The 21,717-nt window shown below is 42.3% G+C and overlaps 1 gene segment (V, D, J or C); it reads left to right on the top strand.

The window, feature by feature from the left end:
* The first annotated feature begins 278 nt into the window (after window positions 1–278).
* Window positions 279–20,899, top strand: LOC144480898 (Ig heavy chain C region, membrane-bound form-like). The segment is given in 9 exon segments: window positions 279–382; window positions 503–863; window positions 2,025–2,077; window positions 12,830–13,135; window positions 14,089–14,400; window positions 15,314–15,622; window positions 16,124–16,453; window positions 20,149–20,276; window positions 20,413–20,899. Coding segments are annotated over 9 exon segments (1,854 nt in total).
* The last annotated feature ends 818 nt before the right edge of the window (window positions 20,900–21,717 follow it).

Raw genomic sequence — 21,717 nt, 5'->3', positions numbered from 1 at the left:
TTAAATAAAGAAATGATGAACTGCAATATCAGCATCAGAAATAATGGAGACAATACAATGGACATATTCAGCCAAACAAATATCCCGACACAGATAAAATGTCCATTTTAATATTAACCTATTGTAAATCTGGAAGTCCATTCTGTTGGGGGTGTGGAAGGTGGGACCTGGATCCAGTTACCGCCTCCAGCAGGGAATCAACAGGCGGCGCCTGGAAAGCCGCCCCCTTCTGCCGGGTATTTAAATGCCGCTCACTGGGACCGGAATCCAACAGTCCGGGAGGTGGTTTGTTCATTGAGTTCCTGACACAACCATTTCCCCCAAATCACCAGAAGGATGAGGTCGGCGATTTCTCTCAGTTTGTTGCTGACTTTCTTATCCGGTGAGCAGTTTTTTTTTCATTGCCTAAGTCTCCCACAGTTACTGTCTCAGTTTTAGTCCATCTCTGTAATATTCCATTGCACCAGGATTAATCCTCGGGTTTTTTGATCTATTTTTACAGGTGTCCAGTCGGAGGTTGTGTTGACTCAGCCAGAGGCAGAGACCGGGCGTCCCGGAGGCTCCCTGACACTGACCTGTAAAACCAGCGGCTTCGATCTTAGCAGCTATGGCATGTACTGGATCCGACAGGTTCCAGGACAGGGGTTGGAGTGGCTGGTTTACTACTATACTTCATCCAGCAACAGCTACGCCCCAGCAATTAAGGATCGATTTAGTGCGTCGAAAGACACTTCAACCAAAATCTTCTCTTTGGAGATGACAAGGCTGAAGACCGAAGACACCGCCATCTATTACTGTGCAAGAGACCACAGCGAGAGGAACCAGGGATGGACCCGAACAAGAACAGCTCGAGAGGGAATTCAGCAACTTTCATCATAACCTAAAGGTCAGTATCTGATTTAAATATAATACTAACAGTGATCAGAAGCAAAACACAAACTGCTTCTGACAAACCCAACTTCGTGAAAATTAAACATTAAACCAAGAAAACACACAGACATAATGGGCTGAGCTTTTCACTCTGTTTATATTTACTGTTAACAGGTTCTGCAATTACACACCTGGATATAATGCTCGTTTTAATATTTCTGATACTTGGAGGAGATGTTTCTAGATTGTGTTTTGTAAACTGTTGCATGAAGTGTAATTTACATCACAAATAATGGTCTATTTGAAGTGAATATTGAGCGGCAGTACTGAACAGAAAGTAAGTGCAGTTTTTGTGCGAGTGTCTGTCACTGTGATACAGCAGTGGGTCACAGTGCTGAGCACAGCGACATCCTCATACAAAAACCTCATGGAAAGAGATTGCTCAAATTGGTGATCAGCACCACAGCAGGATTTTCAAAGTAAACGAGGCTTCAGTGAAATAATGTGTGGAAGTAATATTAGTTTGTGAAAAGGTATAAAAATCTTCCCATAAAATCTATATTTACCGATCTGCTAAATCTACACAGAGAGTTTAAAAGCATTCCGATCCCCTTTATAAATACAATGACCAGGACAAGCTGAAATATCTCACTCATTCGCTCGTGGATGAGGCAGAATCAGATTTTTGAGACAGCAGTGAAATTAAACAGTTAGCAGTCGGGCACAGTATTTGTCATGCTGTGTCTCACTGTGATAACTGGGTGGCACAGCAGTTACTGTCAATACAAAAACCCCTCAGCATTAATTGACCGAGACTGGGGCAGTGCTCTGTTTTCCAATCCAGCATTATTTACAGTGCTGTATTATTTATGTCCCAGCACTACACAAATAGCGAGAATTAATATGGGAAATTTATGATAACTATTTGATTATCAGTTGGTGTTTTCAATAACTTGATCATGTGATCCTCTATGAAATATAAAACATTAAGGTTATTTATGTAGAGCGAACGGTATCCACCAGTACAATAATAATTTCATGAAAATGCAGTGATTTGCTTTCCCTCTGGCTTGTGAATTTTTAAAATACTGATGGATTTCTGTCTATTTTGTGCAGAGATGGTTATTGTATGACCCAGCCGAGAGAACGTGACACTGTGACGCCATGGACTACTGGGGACAAGGGACCATGGTGACGGTGACTGCAGGTAAGAACCATGCATTTATTTAGTCAGTGTTTTATTTGAGTTTTTGTTTTATACTTTTTCTCGATTTTATTAATTCATTCGTTCAATGTAATGTGGTTTGGTGGATTCTGTGCTGAAAATCTTTACAATGTTTCATGTGATCCTGCTTAAAATGGGGGTTATAGAATTCTACTGTTAATTGACAAAAGGTGATACTGAGTGATTCAGTCTCTTGTTGTGATTTGGTGTGTATCTGCTGAGGACATTGTGTGGCTGGGTTACTTTAAATGCCTTCCTTTTGTTAAGCAGTTCGGCGTTTCTTCAATGTTTAATCTCGGTGACATCTAGTGGCTGCGAGTTGCACCATCCACTGCACAAGTGTTTGAAATCTAACCCAATATTAACAAAATGTGTTAAAGTTTCTACTTTAATGTTGCGAACATGTTCCGCTTAATCATAATCTGGTTTTGTTATGTAATTGTTGTGCTCATTTTAATTATTAGTTGCTTTGGTGATGGTCAGATTGGCTGGATTTTAAATTGAGATTTTCTGCCAATGTGAAATTTGTTTCTGTTGCAACTGTTTGTAGAATTGAGCTGCTTCTGCATGAGCCGGGGTTCAGTCCCTCAGTGCTGCGTGTTTCTGGTGAGGAGGTTGTCTGTCTGGGTGACTTTGAATCAGTAAAATTTGTGAAATGGTTCGGAGATTCTGCATTGTTTACACTCGGTGACACTGAGCTGTTACACACTTTGTGATTGAATACAAACAGTCTGCGGGTTTTAAACTACTTGACGCGTGCCTGCAGACAGAAATCAGGCAGGCTTTATTGTATTTGTATTTTTTTAAATCGTAGCTGATAATTGCAGGTTAAACCAAACCATGGTTTATGCCACTCGTCCAAAACATAGTTTGCCACTGCATTCACAATTTGGGATACATGCCATGTTTAACCTCGGTGGCATCTGACGGCTGCAGCTTTTACCCACCTAATATTTTAATATGTTTGAAATCTGTTTGAAATATGACCCAATATGAATAGAATGTGGTAAAATTTCAATATTAATTTGTTGGACATATTCCACCTCCTCGCAATGCTATTGCTCTTATTCCAAATTTCTGTTTAGTTCAATCATTCATATACTTGGTGACGAGCTGGTTTGCCGGATTGAATATTGAGATTTCCTTGCAATCATATTTTTGATTTTGTTGAATGGATAATTGAGTTGCGTCCCCGTGAAACGGATTCATTCCCTCATTGATGTGTTTTGGTGTGTTTCTGTTGAGGAGGTTCTGTTGTTGGGTCACTAAGAATGTTTAAAATGTGTGAAATGTTTTGGTGTTTCTGCATTGTTTAAACTCGGTGGCACTGAGCGGTTACACGTTTTCTGGTTAAATGCAAATAATCTATGAGTTTGAAAATCCTTGTAGGGAGAAAATAAGCAGGTTGTGAAAGAAATAAAATAAAGGTATTACAGCATTTTTATAAATTTTAACTAACTCTTAGAAATTAAAATAAATCATGTCTTACAACGCTCAATCGGACACTGAGTAGTTGCTGCAAAAACAAACTTCTCATTAACAAGTTTGATAGTAAAATTAATATAAATCAAACTGTTATTAATCGGTAACATAACTACATATTCACAAAAGATTATTTTCTATTAATATCATTTCGCATTAATCGGCTTTAATAGTTCTGCTGTGCTTTGCATACAATTAACATGACCAAAAAGGTTTCTCGGCTGGAAATATTTTGTGATAATTCCAGAAACAATTTCAATGATAACATGCTGTTTCCACAGCAGCGCTCAGTTCAACAAGATACTTTGCATTAATTGTTATATCCCCGATGAAGTTCGCATTCACTTAAATATGAGTTTTGGAGAATAATTGGCAATAAAACGCTATTTGGAAATTTTTGTGCCCGATTATTACATTGTTTCTGTGCAGGCGCAGCATTCCTTCCAAGTAATTTGTAGTTGGATGCAGAGGTAATTAATCACTAATCTCATCTCAAAATTTGTGAAATGGTTTGGTGTTTCTCAATTGTTTCTGTATTGTTTCAACTCGGTGATCCTGAGCGGTTACACTTTTTCCAGCTAAATGAAAAAAACAAACTGCGTTTAAACATCCTTGTCAGGATAAAACAAACTGGTATCGGAAAAAATAAAATAAATATATATTTGAGCATTTTATTCATGTTAACTGATGCTTGCAGATTAAAGTAAATCATGAATTACAATTCTTACTGCGTCACTGTACCTCTGTTAGGGACATTACACTACCCTGGATCGGTTATATCTGATGTGCACATTTTCAGAAAAAAAAAAATTTTTTGCCTAGTTTTCGAGATTTGAGATAGACAGGGAGAAGTAGTTAAAAGTCGAAGGGAATTTTGAAATGAGTATCAGTTTAATTTAAAAGAAGTTATTGATTTTTGTTGTTGTAGTTTGAAAATTGATCAATTAGAATCCCACAGTTTGAATAAATGTGACAGAGTGAACACAGTTTTCTGACAGGTGGAATTCGCTAACACTAAACAATTGTTCATATAATGGTGTTTGAATTGTCGTAAGGTGTCAACAGAAACTGGCTAGAGATTTACAATTTAATACTTGAAATTCAAATAATTAATTTTTTATAATATTATAATATTTTTATATTAGTAATATTTGCTCTGCATTTAATAATAACATCCTGTCTCCCATTACTGCTGAACATAGAATAGAATTATTGGATGAATAAATGACAGAATAGAAGAATTGATTCTATTTGAGCATTATGTTTAATTAGTATTAAATATTATACTGAAGAAAAAGTCTCGACTTATTTTGTGCATCATGTTTCAGTGTTGCAGAGGATTTGAATCAATTGTCCTCATTGTGTTTTTCATTGTTTAATTCAGAACTTCTTAATTTAAACAATATGTTCAGTAATTAAATTATATGGATGGTCCAAATTATTAAATCTAGGAAGCAGCTTCATTGACCTCAAACTGCCAGGCCGTTACAGTGTATACAAATTCAGAAACATGCATTCTTAACACGTTTGCAGGTTATAATAGGGCATTTGGAGTGAAAGTGGAAATGAAAAAAACATGACAATGTTATTCGATTGAAGCAAATGAATTACAGATGTCTGAATCTTTCCATTCAGTAATTTGAAGTTTATTGTTTAATATTTAATTGGAACCTAATTTCTTCACAATGTTCGAGGCAGGGAAAGTTTTGAATGATTGAAAACTGATTTTATTAGGGAGTACAAATCAGCTAACAGGAAAAGTAACCGGCAATTAACAAAACAAAATATAATATTGGTGCTAATTAATTCAAAACAAAATACCTTGAATAATGCACGGGCGTGCAAAGTATCATCCGTTTCAGAGAATGTTTAATTGTATCGAAAATGAATTCAGAAACAAAACCTTTCTTTTATCAGCTATGCTTAGCTCGATAAGGTGTTTTACCTCGAATATTTTGTTGATTACATTTAATTAAGAAATTAGATCGAATCAGGTAATGATTTTCAATGTAAATGTTTCTTGGTTTATTTAATCCTTACTGTGTCACTGTATCTCTGGCAGGAACATTGAACTGTCCTGAATCTGTTATTTTTGATTCCTAATTTTCAGCGAAATTACATTTTTACATAGTTTTCGAGAAGTGAGACAGACAGAGAGACATAATTAAAAATCGACAGGAGTTTTGAAATGAATATCAGTTTTATTTAAAAGAGGTTATTGATTTTCTGTTGTAAATTGATCATTGATCAATTAGAATCAAACAGTTTGAATTAAATTGACAGATTGATCATACCTACCTGCTGGGAAATCGATTGTTGCACCGTTTGTGTCTGTTCTGTTTCTGCGCGCGTGGTCACTGTGTTGGGACCAGGAATCTGCCTGACTGGTTGTAAAACTTCTGGTTCCTTCTGCTGTATTTCAGGGAGTGAAATTTGATTTATTTCTTCAATAAACTTGTATCTGTGAGAAATGTGACAGTTTGACTTGATGTTTGTCTCGGCGTCTCAGAAATGAGATCCCTAAAGCATATTGTGACCATCAGAGAGAGCAGAAACGTCAGATTGTAGTGGGAGATTTGGATGATTTTTAACCAGTGATGTACCGGCCTTGGGAATGTTCGATGAGCAAATGCAAAGTGAGATTGTGCTCCGTAGTAAAGCAGTCCATGACCTGTTTGGTATGACAGTTGAAGGGTCAAATTCATTTGCATCTTATTTTTAATCTTCTAAACCCATTTTAGAGTCATTTGCTCGGCCAGACGTTTTAATCATCAATAATTGTTCCTTGAGAAAGTGTTGATATGAAGCATCCTTGAATAACTGCAATCCATATGCTGCAGGCATCCGCCGTGCTGTTAGGTGGAAGTTCCAGGATTTTGACCCAGAAGGAACTGAGGTATTGTTTCAAGTCAGGATGGTGTGTGTCTTGGAGGGGAGCTTGCAGGTGGTAGTGTTCATATGTGGCTGCTGCCCTTATCCTGTTAGGATATAAGGCAACGGGTTTGGACAGTGTTTACTATGGACCCTTGGTGAGTTGCTGCAGTGCATCTTGTATATAACACACACTGCTGTCACTGCTTGTTAGTGATGGAGAGAGAGAATAGGGTGAATGAGGGGGCGGATAATCTTGTGGGTGGCTTTGCCCTGGATTGTGTCAAATTTCTTGAGTTTTTACAGGTTTCCCTCATTGAGTAGGGTGAATTATTCAATTGCGACTGATTGCGAAAGATTTAAATGTTTTTCCAACCCTTGGCCCGCGCTCCGTATTGTGCTCACTTGTCACTCCCACTTCCTGTGTGAATGGGTGAGTATGTGTGGAGTGAGTGTGTTTTCCAGACTGAATCAGCCAAATAGAGACTTATACACATCACACACTCTCACACACATAAATACTCTCATATTCTCTCACACATGCACACACACAAACATACATACTCACACTTACTTTCTCTCGCATACGGTCTCTCTTACACACCCATACACATTCTCTCTCTCACGTTACACATACACTCTCTCAATACAAATACATACATCGTCTCGCTCTCTCCATCAATCTCTCACATCCCCATACACAAAAGCGCTCACATCCCCACACACCCACCCATTCTCTCTTATACACAGACACACACTCTCACATAAGCACAGTCTCACACTCTCGCGCACGCACTCTCACATGGACTCTCTCTCTTCCACTCTCTGTCACACACGCTCAAGCTGTCTCACATTTCTCCACACGCTCTCTCACAATTCCTCTTGCACACGCATCTCTTTCTCTCTCACACACACACGCACATATTTCTATTTCTCTTGCGCACACTATCTCACACCTCTGCATTCTTGCTTTCACACACTGGCTCTCTCACAAACACTCTCACAAACATAGAACATGCACACACTCTAACACACACTCTTACACACAGACACAGTCTCTCCCATAAGCACAGTCTCGCGCACACATTCGCTCTCTCACACACACATGCACTATGCCTCTCACATTCCCTCTTCCGTACACTCTCACTTCGTCTCACACACATTCCCATGCTCTCTCTCTCTCATACGGACACTTGCACATGTATTCTCTCACACAGGCACATATTTCTCTCTCTTTCACACGCTCACTCCCTTACACATTGTCTCACACACGCACAATCTTGCTCTCAAACACTGTCTTTCACAAACACCCTCTTTTTCACACGCACACAATCTCTCACACAGTCTCTACTTCTCTTACATACGAACACACATGTATGTACAATGTATCTCTCTTTAAACACTCCACCTATCACAGACACCTGTTCTCTCAACAGTCAATTCACTCACACACACTCACGCATCCATTCTGTCTAAGTTTCACACTTTTTCTCGCTCACACACACTCTCCCCGCCCCTCCACACACACACACACACACACACACACACACACACACACACTCAAACACCCCACGTTGCTTCTATCTCCCACACACATTGCACATATCTTTCTCACTCACACGCCATCCCATGCACAGTTTCACACACTGATGAACATATTATTTTGCTTTCCAATAGGCACTCCCTCTCACACACACTGTCTTTCACATGAACACAACACTCTCCCACACACATAACCTCCCTCTCAGGCACACACACTCTCTTTCACAGACATCGTGTATCTCAAATAGACACACTCCCTTTCACATCAACATACACACAATCACACACAGAAGTACTCTTTCACACAGACTCCCCACACACACTCTCCCCGCCCCTCCACACATATACATTATCAAGAAGAGACACACTGTCACACACAAAGAATAACTCTTCAAACACACATTCTGTCTCACACACACACATTATCTCACACACCCTTTCTCTCACACACTCTCTCCTCTTGCACGCACAGCCCACTGTCTCACACACGTGCAAACGCATTCTATCATACACAGGCATCCTCACACACACATTCTCTCTCTCTCTCTCTATCTCTCTCTCGCCCTCTATCTCTCTCTCTATCGCTCTCTCTCTCTCTCTCTCTCACACACACACACACTCTCTCTCTCTCTCTCTCTCTCTCACACACACTTTCAATCTCACGTACGTCAGAGTGTCTGTCCTGGACACCATAGAGTAGAATCATAGGATGCTACAGTGCAGAAGGAGGCCATTCAGCCCATCGAGTCTGCACCAACAGCAATCCCACCAAAGCCCTATCCCCATAAACACATGTATTTACCCTAACTAGTCTCCCTGACACTAAGGGGCAATTTTAGCACGGCCAATCCACCGAACCCACATCTTTGGACTGTGGGAGGAAACAGGAGCACCCGAAGGAAACCCAAACAGACACGGGGGGAACTTGCAAACTCCACACAGACAGTGACCCAAGTCGGGAATCCAACTCTGAGGCAGCAGCGCTAATCACTGTGCCACCGTGCCACCACCCCCCCCCCCACCACCCCCTCCCCTCCCCCACCGCCCCCTCCCCCGACCGCCCCCCCCCCCCCCCCCCACGGTACCATTTGAATGAGGGTGGGATCAAGGGGCCCGAGTAAACTCAAGTCAATAAGAATCGGCGGGAAATTCTTCTCTGTTTGAAGTCAAACTTAGCACAAAGCAACATGGTATTGGTGGTTGGAGGTCAAACATCTAAGTTCAGATTTCACTGCAGGATTTCGGCAGGGGAGTGTTCTGGGACCAACAATCTTCTACTGCTTCAACAGTGACATTCCATCCAACATGAGGTCAGAAGTAGGAATTTCCATGTGTTAAGCCGGACACAAACACCCAAAAAATAAGAAGGCAATTAGCTGAGACCAAGGCCGCCTGGCTCCCCAATACTGGTGTAAACTTGGTGTTTGATTCCTGTGCGACCCATCCTAGTTTTGCTGTAAGCTTCCCTGCAGCTCCCTCAGTCTGACTATTTGTTCACTGGTACGTGTTTCTTAAAGAAAGACGCCGACATTAAAGCAGCTGCCCGGTGATTTACACATCCCTGTTACAGAAAGCTGATCAATGTGGAGAATCGGGAAAAGATCGATGGAGAGGAAGAGGTGGAGGTGGCCCACTGACTCTCTCACCCTCATCCACACTTACTCACTCACCCTCAATCTCTCATCCTCACTCAAAGAACTTGACTCACTCACCCTCACTTATCCACCTTCCCTCGCTGACACACTCTCACTCATTCATCCCCACTCACAAATCCCAACTCACTCATCCCAACTCACTCATCCCAACTCACTCACCCTTGCTCACTCATCCACCCTCACACACTCAATTTCACACACTCAACCTCACACACTCAACTTCACACACTCAATTTCACGCACTCAACCTCAGAAACTCACTGATCCTCATTCACCCTGAGTCACTCACCCTCACACCCTCACTCACTCAAAATCACTCACACACATTCGCTCTCTCACTCTCACCCATCCTCACTCACTCACCCTCATTCACTCACATTCACACCCTCATTCACTCACCAGCACTCACTCACTCACACTCACTCGCCCTCACACACCCTCATTCACTCACTGTCACTCAGTCACCCACACTCACACGCTATCACTCACTGAACCTCACTCACTAACCCTCAGTCACTCACTCAGAGCCTCAGTCACTCACCAACGCTCATAGTCACCTTCGTTCACTCATCCCACTAACCCATCCTCACTCACCCAGTCTCACTCACTCTCACTCACTCAGTCCACTTATCCACCCTCACTTATCCAGTCTCACTCACTCTCACTCACCCTCATTCACCCCACTTACCCACCTTCACTCATCCAGTCTCAATCACTCTCACTCACTCACCGCACTTACCCTCCCTCACTCATCCAGTCTCAATCACTCTCACTCACCCTCACTCACTCTCCCCACTTACCCACCCTCACTCACCCAGACGCACCCCCACACACTCAAGCTCAATTACCCTCTCCCTCTCACGTACGCCACCTGACCCATTCAAACTCACTGAGACTCACGCACCTACATTCACTCACACACCCTCACATATTCACCATCACTCACGTTCACCCACCCTAACTCACAGATCCTCAATCACTCATCCTCAGTCAAACACCTTTACTCACTCACCTTCACTCATCCACCCATCCGCATTCATTCTCCCTCACACACTCTCACACACCACCCTCAATAACACACCCTGACTCACTCATTCTCTCACCCTCACTTACTAAGTCACATTCACTCCTCACCCTCATTCACTCGCTCTCACTCACCCACCTTCACTAACCTTCACGCATCCTCACTCACTCACCCTCATTCATTCTCTCTTACCGACACTCACTCACCCACCTTCACTCACACATTCAGCCACCTTCACTCACCCACCCTCTCTCACACACCCTCATTTAGTCACGCTCTCTCACCCACACTCACTCACTCACCCTCAATCACTCATCCTCACTGAAAGAACTTCACTCACTCACCCTCACTTACCCACCTTCCGTCACTCACACACCATCACTCATCCACTCTCACTCCTTCAATCGCTCACCCTCACGCACTCACATTCTCTCACTCACACTCGCTAAACCTGTGTGTGGAGGTCTGCAACGAGAGAGAAGAAAGATCTCAAGCGGCAGTTAGTTTGGTGTTCAAATGTGGGAGCTGCCCTGCGAATGTGGAGAGCTGGGGGGAATCCCTGGGGGCTCAGGGCCAAGGACAATGGCAAAGAGCCGTGGAGAACAGGAGGCGTGGTAAAGGGCAGAGAGCCGGGGGGGAAGGGCAGAGAGCCTGGGGAATGGGCCCACAGCCGGGCAACAGGGCTGAGAGCCGGGAAAGGGCAGAGAGTCAGGAGAAAGCGCAGAGAGCCAGAAGAAAGGGCAGAGAGCTAATAGAAAGGGCAGGGAGCCAGGTGAAAGGGCAGAGAACCAGGAGAAAGGACAGAGAGACCAGGGAAAGAGGAGAGAGCCAGGATAAAGGGCAGGGAGGCCGGGGAAAGGACAGAGAGCCGAGGAAAAGGACAAGAGAGCCCAGAGGAAAGGGCAGAGAGTCAAGGGGAAAGGCAGAGAGTCAGGGGGAAAGGGCAGAGAGCCAGGGGAAAGGGGAAAGTGGATAGGGAGCAGGGACACCGGGCAAAGAGCCGGGGGAAAGGGTAGGGAGCTGAGGGAAAGGGCAGGGAGCCGGGGGAGAGGGGACAGAGCTGGAGGGAAGTGTAGAGAGCCAGGTGGAAGTGCGGAGAGCCGGGTGAAAGGGGAAAAGAGCTAGAGGGAATAGCAGAGAGCCAGGGGAAAGCGCAGAGAGTCGGGGAAAATGGGCAGAGAGTGGGTGATCGACGGGCGGAGTGAGGATGTGCAAAATAGACCTAGCACCACAACCAGATCATCTGTAATCTCAGTGAATAATGGAGGAGACTTCAGGGCCCGAATGGCCAACTCTTGCTATTAATGTCTGACCCTTCAATTAGACAATGTTGCAATTATTTGAATTTGTAATCACATTGAGAGTTTCCTGGTCATTCAGTAAGTATTCATTCCGAAGGTAGTTTTGAAGCAAAGTCACCAATCTTCGTTTTGTGGAGTGAGAGGCAGTGAGTTGGAGAGAGGAAGGGACATCAGTTAGTTTGAACACAGGCAATAGCCAAAACTACAATGTGGATATGCCGACGCTAGGTTGGGGTGGGCACAGTAAGGAGTCTCACAACACCAGGTTAAAGTACAACAGGCTTATTTGGAATCGTGAGCTTTTGGAGCTCTTTCATCAGGTGAGTGGCTGATATGAATGAAGAGACAAGTTCTTCATCACAAAGTGCTGTTGTTTGAGAAATAGCTCGTGCCTGAAGTAATGGAGAAACTCTTTACACTTCTCTGTTAATCTAATGAATGGTATGTCATTACAATGACATCAAAATGTTTTTGTCTTTCCAACCTGATAGAGGTCGAGACAGTGATGTGAGTTTCTACAAAGATGGCGATTCTCAAATGATAGGAGTAACAGAATCTGAAAGGTGTATGTAGGTCTTAATCGGGAAATATTAAGTTAAGTTCATAATTCGAGACAAATCGTGATGTAGAAACATAGAAAATAGAAGCAGGAGTAGGCCATTCGGCCCTTTGACCCTGCTCTACCATTCACTTTGATCACAGCTCATCAATATCCTGACCCCGTCTACTACCCATATCCATTCATCCCTTTAGCCCCAAGAGCTATACCTAATATAGAAACTTACTTGTATAAATATGTTTGACAAATTAATAAACGCAGATAAGAGTCTAACTTGTTTAATCGACTATTCTTTCCCAGCGACACCGTCTCCGCCCACTCTCTACAGCCTGATCTCCTCCTGTCAGCAACACAACACCGGCGGCTCCGTCACCTATGGCTGTCTGGCGATGGACTACTCCCCAGAAATCACCAGTCTCACCTGGAAGAAAAATGGACAGCTGATCACCACTGGATTTAAGACTTACCCATCAGTGAGAAACACGAAGGGAACCTATACCCTGAGCAGCCAGTTAACCATCACCCAGTCAAAGGGAAAGTGCAGCAAAATCGACTGTGAGGTTCGACACAGCGGCTCAGTCAAGAGCATTGGAATGCAATGTAAGTGTTGTGGAACTTGGGCAAGACAGGAACGCACCGATTGAACTGTATAAGGCCTTAGTTATAACTGATCTGTAGCATTCTGAAAAATTGAATTATGCAAAATCCAGGTAAGTGCCTCCTGACTGAAAAGTTGCTCAGAATCAAAGAACAACAGAAATGATACTGTGCAGAATGAGGTCATTTAGCCCATCATGTCTGTGCTGGCCAAAAGGGAGAACAAATAAACTAGCCAGACAAGTTAAGTCTATTTTCCAGCCCTTGCTCCATAGCATTGCAGCTTAAAGCACTTGAGATGCAGACCCAGATACCTTTTAAATGACCATGCTCCCTGGTAATTGAGCCCTCCACTTGGGGAATGAATTATTTTTGCCTACGTCCCTTATTTTTTTGTGAACCACAATTATGTCACGCCTCAGCCTCCTCTTTTCCTAAAGAGAACAAACCCTGCCTATCCAATCTCGCCTCATGGCGGGAATTTTCAGTCCCTGGCAACATTCTTGTAAACCTCATCTCTCGCCAGAGTCATTACGTTATTCCTGCAACGTGGTGACCAGAACTGTACAGCAAACTCCAAACGTGGCCTAACTAGGTTTTATACAGCTCCATCATTGTATCACTGTTTTTGCATTCAATATCTCACATAATAGAGGAACTAATCCGATATGCTTTCTTGATCAACTTTTCCAGCTGCCCTACCATCTACAAGGACCTGTGGACGTGCACTCTAAGGTCTTGCATTTCCTCAATCCCTCTTAACATTCCAGTTTATTTCCTTGCTTTGTTTTCCCTTCCCAAATGCATTGTGTGGCACTTTTGACGGTTGAATTTCTCTGCCAATTCAACCAAACCATGGATATAATTCTCAAATCGGCAGCTATCGTGCTAAAATAAAAGAACTAATTTTAATTGATGTCAATTGAATCTTCAAGTAACATCTGAACATTTGTTTGTTGAAGGCCCAATCGTTATCACCCCAACCGTTATCCTCACCGTGAGTTCCAGTGAAGAAATAACCAGCAGAAAATTTGCAACCATCGTCTGTTCAATCATTGATTTCCAGCCAAAGTCAATGACGGTGGAGTGGCTGAAGAATGGGCAACCCATGAATTCAGGAATTGTCACCTCTCCCGCCTGTGAAGTGAATGGGAACTTCTCGGCCAGCAGTCGGTTGACAGTCTCCGCTCAGGAATGGTTCAGCAAAGCGGTCTACACCTGCCAGGTCACTCATCAAGGATTCACTCAGAGTCAGAACATCAGCGGATCTCTGGGTAAGAGACTCAAACCGAGAAAAAAATTATTCCGCTGTTAATCGAAATTAGGGATCTATTAAAGTTAATACAAAGCATAGAACAACTTCTAAGTTATTGTCATGTAGTTTGCTGCATTGGGACAGTGCCCCATTCAGAACTTCATCACAACATCAATTTTTGTTATTCCTTCATGAGATGTGCATTTGTGGCCCATCCCGGAGGCCACTTAAGTGTCAACCACGTTACTGTGGATCTGGAGTCACATGCATGCCAGGCCAGATAAAGACAACAGATTTACTTTTCTAAACGGCATTCGTGAACCAGGTGGGTTTTTACAACAACGGCTTCATGATGATCATTTGACTTTTAATCATAGATTTTTACTAAATTCAAATTTCACCATCTGCAGTGGTGAGATTCGAATCTGTGTCCCCAGAGTCGTGCCCTGGGTTACAAGCCCATTGGCAACACCACCATGCCACTGCCTCCCCTTGAAATAGTGTTCCCTTCCATTTTGAAGTAATATAGTAAGCGAGGTGGTCTTGATGTCAGCTTTTTCCTGAGACAGCTGGAAAGATTTGGAGAGACAGTCGGTGTCGGACTGTTTCACAGGTCACAGCATAGGGGTAAAATATTGGGAAGTGCATCCACCCTACTTATAAACTAACTGCCAGTACTTGGTTCCTGAGTTCAGGAATGGTATATTTGTTGGGGAATACTGCAATGTTGATTCATGAGAATGATACCGCTGCTAAAATACTTGAACAAAAAGAGAATAATTTCACAGAGCAGGCTGGTTTTCCATCCTCCATAGAGGTTGAAAGGTGATAGAGGTTGATATATCGAAGGCAACTTCGTCTCCTTCAGGCTGAAGACTGCTGTCCTGCTTCTGAAGAGGGAACTAGGGTTGATTTTCATTTTTCATTCACAGATCCTCCCCAGTGCCCTGATACCACAGTGACGATACAGCCACCACCAATAGAACAGGTCTTACTGGAGGCGACCGTGACCTTAACCTGCATCATTTCTCATGCTCCTTATGGAGTCAATGTGTCCTGGATCCGAGACAGGAAGTATTTGAAATCAGAGATTGCCGAAAAGCCAGGAGCGAATCCTGACAGCGTGGTCAGCAACTTAAACATCTCGACACAAGCCTGGCTGAGTGCGGCTGTGTTTGACTGCGTGGTGAGCCATCAGGATCTGCCGACTCCTTTAAGAAAATCCATCCACAAGGAAACAGGTGAGCTCAGAGATTGAAGCAATAAATGTGTCACTGTGTCTATTTCCAGTGTCAGTGTACTGGTCAATATTCAGTATTCAGTGCATTAATGGTGTCCCCTGAGTGGAAACTCTACTAACTAAAAACTGGGGGTTGTAGATATTTTTACGGGGAAATTTGATGTGTTGATGAATGAAAAGTGAACTGAAGGCGATGTTATTGGGTTGAGATCGAATAACGAGGGAGGAGCCTGATGTGGAGCATAAAAACCAGAAAACCAAAAATAAAGCCGATCAGTTGGGCCGAATAGCCTGATTCTGTGCTGTAAACTTTCTGAAACTTCCCAGTCCAGCCCCCTGAGTTATTTGAGAAAATAATTGTGTTCACCTCTGCTCCAAACTGGAAGTCAAAAATGGAAACATTTAAAATCGAAATGAAGCACATTTTTCTGATATCTAGCCAGCAGTTTCATTGTCTCCAGAATTCTCCAGTTTATTGACATTTATTGTACATTTTCTGCAGATCCAAATCCGCGGGAACCGTTCGTCTCTGTCCTCCTGCCCTCGGCAGAAGAAGTCTCCGCTCAGAGATTCGTCTCCCTCAGCTGCTTAGTGAGACGTTTCTCCCCTCGAGAGATCTTCGTCAAGTGGACCGTCAACGACAAGCCGGTGAATCCTGGGAACTATAAGAACACCGAGGTGGTCGCGGAGAGCGGGAATAGCTCCTTCTTCATGTACAGCCTGTTATCCATTGCAGCAGAGGAATGGTCCAGCGGCGCTTCTTACTCCTGTGTGGTGGGACATGAAGCCATCCCCTTGAAGATCATCAACAGAACAGTTGACAAATCCAGCGGTAAACCCAGTTTTGTGAACATTTCCCTTGCACTGATGGACACCGTTAATTCATGTCAATGAGAATCACTCGGTTACATTAAAAACTTCAATAAAAAGAATAAAATCTTTTTCCTCCAACGATAAATGAAATACCCAATTGCTTAATTGATTGGTTTTCAATTTTACTTCCACTATGTATCTTTGGTTTGAGTCAGGTATTTTCACGTCTCGGGCCCAAGCCTTGTTGAACCAGTGCACCCAGCTCAGATACACCCTGGGTTAGAGACAGAGTAGAGCACATTCATTACAGGATTCTGCAAAATATCTTCACCGACTTTCCTCCCACTGAGGAGAAATCTGACAATTTCAACATTTCTGACAAACAAACACAATTTAGATCTCGGTGTTCCTGCTTCTCTCATTGTCCATGCCTTTACCATTGATGTCAGCTTTAAGCTGCTGCACCACACCCACTGGGAACTGAAGTGAGGGTCACACACAAACATGGAGCAACAATCCCCCCCATCAGAGAGAGGGGAGAGTGAAATTGTGAACATACCGGATTCCTACTCACCCAACAAAGAGAGGGGAGGAGCAGTAGCTAACCCATGTACCACCACTTCCTCAATGAAAAGAGGAGGAATGTCATTATTTAATCCACTCACCTCCACCTCGTCAGTGGTTAGAACCATCAGGCACATTGCTTCACCGGGTAGAGAGAGGGAAATTATGAGCTCACTCTCCTCCCTCTTCGCAAGTAACGTGTTTGGAAGGGACCAGCTCTCTACTAGAAGAACCCAGTTGCCAACAGTACAAATTAGCTTCTGGCTTATTTGCTGCAGAGTTTGAAGTATCATTATCCTAATCAATGTGATGCACATATACTTATGCAACATAATTTTAAAATGTTTCTGCACTCTTGTTCCTGTTAATCATGTCCTGGCATTGATTTCCCATAATGCAAATTGAAACAAATGGTTGAATCCTCCCCGGTTTTTACTGTTCTGTCCCTGATGTTTCTGAGATGCATCAATGAATGATTTCATTCGTTCTCCCGATATCTCCGTGCCACTCACATAAACTACATTCATACAGCAAAACATTGAAAATATGCTCCATTATTCGTATTGTTTGGATCATTTTCAGTTAATGATTGCGGTGAAACTTGGAGCAACAGCTAAAAAATACACACACTGACAATACTCCACAAAACTGTCACAATTATAAATACACACATAAGCGCGCACACACACACTCACACTCACACACACATCGACACAAATGCACAACTACACACACAAATACACATACTCACACATATGCACACAAATACAGAAAGACACATGTAAATATACACACACAAACGCATGCATATACCCCCACACACATACATATACAGAAATAGGGACAGGCACATTCAAATACAGACACAGAAACACACAAATACACAACAGATACACTTTCACACACCATAGGTACACTCAATACTTGCACAGACGAACACACATGCAGAGAAACAAGAATGCACACACAAATGCACTGATGGGCAAAACATGCACAAACAAAAATACACACTTACACAAATACACCCACACAAAAATACACCCAGACACAAACACATCCGTACACAAATATACATAGGGACACACCCATTCTCTCTCTCTCTTTCTCTCTCACACACATACACACGCACACACACACACACACACACACACATAAGAACATAAGAACATAAGAAATAGGAGCAGGAGTCGGCCATCTGGCCCTTCGAGCCTGCCCCGCCATTCAACAAGATCATGGCTGATCTGAAGCGAATCAGTTCCACTTACCCGCCTGCTCCCCATATCCCCTAATTCCCTTATCGATCAGAAAACTATCTACCCGTGATTTAAGCATATTCAACGAGGAAGCCTCCACCACTTCAATGGGCAGAGAATTCCAGAGATTCACTACCCTCTGAGAGAAGAAGTTCCCCCTCAACTCTGTTCTGAACCGGCCCCCCCTTATTTTGAGGCTGTGCCCTCTAGTTCTGGTTTCCCTTCTAAGTGGAAAGAATCTCGCCACCTCTACCCTATCCAGCCCCTTCATTATCTTATATGTCTCTATAAGATCACCCCTCATCCTTCTAAACTCACATACGAACACATAGACACGCGCTCTTGTACAAACAGACACTAAAACAACAACATACACACACATAATCAAATATGTACAAACGCACACATGTACACATGAAACACACAAGTACATACACATACACATACGTGAGTAGGTACAGACCCAAACACAAACACATACATGCATAGACACAATACAGACAGATACACACGCATGCAGACCCACATAAATACACAAGCACATACTTAGACTCAAATAAATACATATATTAGCACACGTTCACGCTGATAGGAATATAGATATAAAGGCACACAATGTTATACACATTCACAAACATATATGGAAATACATATAAACAAATCACCAGACTGCATACAGAAGAACAGACAGCAAAACATTTACACACAAACATGTAGACGCAAACATTAACATGCTCATAGAACAGAACACCATAGCACACATTACTACACATCGAAACACAAATAAACATCAACGCACCGTTATAAAGAATGTCAACACGTGTATACATACACTGACATGTTAACAGGCGTGCACACAGACACATGGAGAAACAGACGCACACAGAAAGGGAAACAGTAAGTAGTCACCTGATGAAGGGGCAACGCTCCGAAAGCTCGTGTAACCAAATAAACCTGTTGGACTTTAACCTGGAGTTGTGAGACTACTTACTGTGCCGACCCCAGTCCAACGCCGGCAACTCCACAGAAAGGGAAACAAACATTATTAGAGTGACAGAAATTAACACATAGCAATAGGCATAAACACATGTGCACGCATTAATAGTGGCATTAATATATATTCATAGACTTCACACAATAATAGAGTCATATACACACAATGACAAAAGAATAAAATATGTGCACAGATGCAGACACACAACTACACAAATCAACAATCACTGGCAAATGTACGCGCACATTAACACTCATAATCACATATTAACTCAGAGCCAAAGATTAATGCAGAGCACGAGATGCTCATGCACACGCACACAAATGCAAAATCTTCAATACAAACGGTAGGCAAATGATGAAAGTAAAATTTAAACGTGACTTTTTAATGGAGATATCCACAGATTTATTATCCCAATGTACAATGAACAGATAAACACGCTGAGAAACTGAATTAAGCTCACGATCTACTAAACATTTCCACCATAAAGAAGCACAGATCGGAAATTACATCCCAACTCTTAAACAACAACATTCACAGTTTACAGATCAGTAACCATCTGTGAAAACAATCATTGATTAGTGAACGTTCCTCGATATCAGTGATAATACTCTTCAATAAGGGATAGTTCCGAATTGTCAAAAAATCAACTGATTTTCAAGAAAACATCCTCAGTGCTTTCTGACATGGACTGTCCAAGGAATGTCAATAAAGATCAGGTGTGAAAATAGTTACGGAGATCGGTTACTGAGTGTCCTGAGCTTAAGAGTAGGTATACATTGAAAATTAGGTTCAAGAATAAATGAACAGTTTAAAAAGGAGAACGGGGAAAAGAAAAATAACAATAAGATTAGCTGGATAAATAAAGTAATCTAATTTAATATCCTGGTCTCCGTCCCCTAGACTCCACCGACCGCATCTGGATTGAAGACAATGAGGATGATAACAGTAACATCTGGACAACGGCTTCCACATTCATTGTCCTGTTCTTCCTGAGCATTTTCTACAGCACTGCAGTCACTCTGGTGAAGGTGAGATGATTGAATGCACTCACATATCAAACTGACAGAATGGATTTGAAAAATCTCTCAATGTTCCATTAAAAACTCTAACTTTAATATCCCGCATCATAAACAACTGCTTCATTATTGTATCTTTCTTTTACAGATCAAGTGATGGGTTGAATTTTGGAAGCTGCAGATTTCCCTCAGCTGATTATTATGATCTCCGTATGACACAAATACAATATCTGCTCTTGGTGACTCTATCAGTAAAATTCTCTCAGTTTATCATTCTGAATCTGTAACTGAGACAATCATAGACGGTATTTCAGTTTTCAGAGTGAAAAGCACGAGGCATTTTTTGTTATAATGTAATTGTGGTTAACAGTTTCCCCATAGTTTAAATATCATGTATAAATAAGAAACTTTTCTCATTCCTTATCCATATTTGTTAATTCCTCTTTCTATTAAGGTCCTGTTTTCTCTTTCTGGTGTATGTAACAGATGTACAAATATTGACGGATTCCCTGTGCATGTGTTGTGTTCTCAATGTGAAGCTCGATCGTTAAATTCACTTTTCTAACTTTAAAAAATAATGTCGCTGTAAAATATTCTCTGAATTTTTAAAATAAATATTGAATGAAAATTTAACCATCTCTGGCTTGGCTTAATTCCGTTTTCCAAAGCCCATCAACTCCGCCCCATATTCCATATTATACGGTTTCCCCTCTTTCCCAGACATGTCTGTTCCCCCAGTCCTGTGCGGGATGTGTTTGAACTCAAGGCCGTTCAGTGAAAGAGTCACTGCGCCACCCAGTGGCCAATCCGTATAAAGACACCTTCATCTCTGCCTTTTTATGATAAAATCCAGAGACAGAGCGAGTGAAGAATGAGAAGAACCTCGGTGATTTCACTCATAAACTGGTCTGCCACTGACCGAGTTTCAGGTAATTCTAAAAAGCAAAGGCTCTGTTTCATCAGAGGCCGATGCAGGACAGTGTGTGGCAGAAGATAGTTTCCTTTACACTGCCCCTTAAAAAAACTATCAGTGTCGCTGCAGCGTGGGTCAACAGTGTGAATCTCTCTATATTTCGTCCGATGGAATACTTACAAGGCAGACATGCCACAAGCTAGATAGAGAACACATACAGAGCAGAGGTGCAAACCATGAGGTGAAACCAAGAGACTGAGGTGCATTTCACATAAGCACATAATAGATTACAAATTTCCAAATTAAGGCGAGTGCTATGGGATAATTTGAGATGACCAATACTGTATTTAACTACAGACAATATAAAACTCACGTGGCAGATATCTCTGTGTAAGGACGGAACATTTATTTAAAACAAAAACAGAACTATCAGCTGCTTGGAGATGACCAAAAGGGTTAAGTCGCTCTGGAACCGAGCGGCAGGATCTTTCCGATGCATCTAACGTGTACCATCAATAACAGATCAATTATACATTTTCG

Source organism: Mustelus asterias, chromosome 30 (genome assembly GCF_964213995.1).
Source record: "Mustelus asterias chromosome 30, sMusAst1.hap1.1, whole genome shotgun sequence".
NCBI lineage: Eukaryota > Metazoa > Chordata > Chondrichthyes > Carcharhiniformes > Triakidae > Mustelus > Mustelus asterias.
The sequence above is the reverse complement of the archived record's forward strand: the minus strand, read 5'-3'. Positions and strand labels throughout refer to the sequence as shown.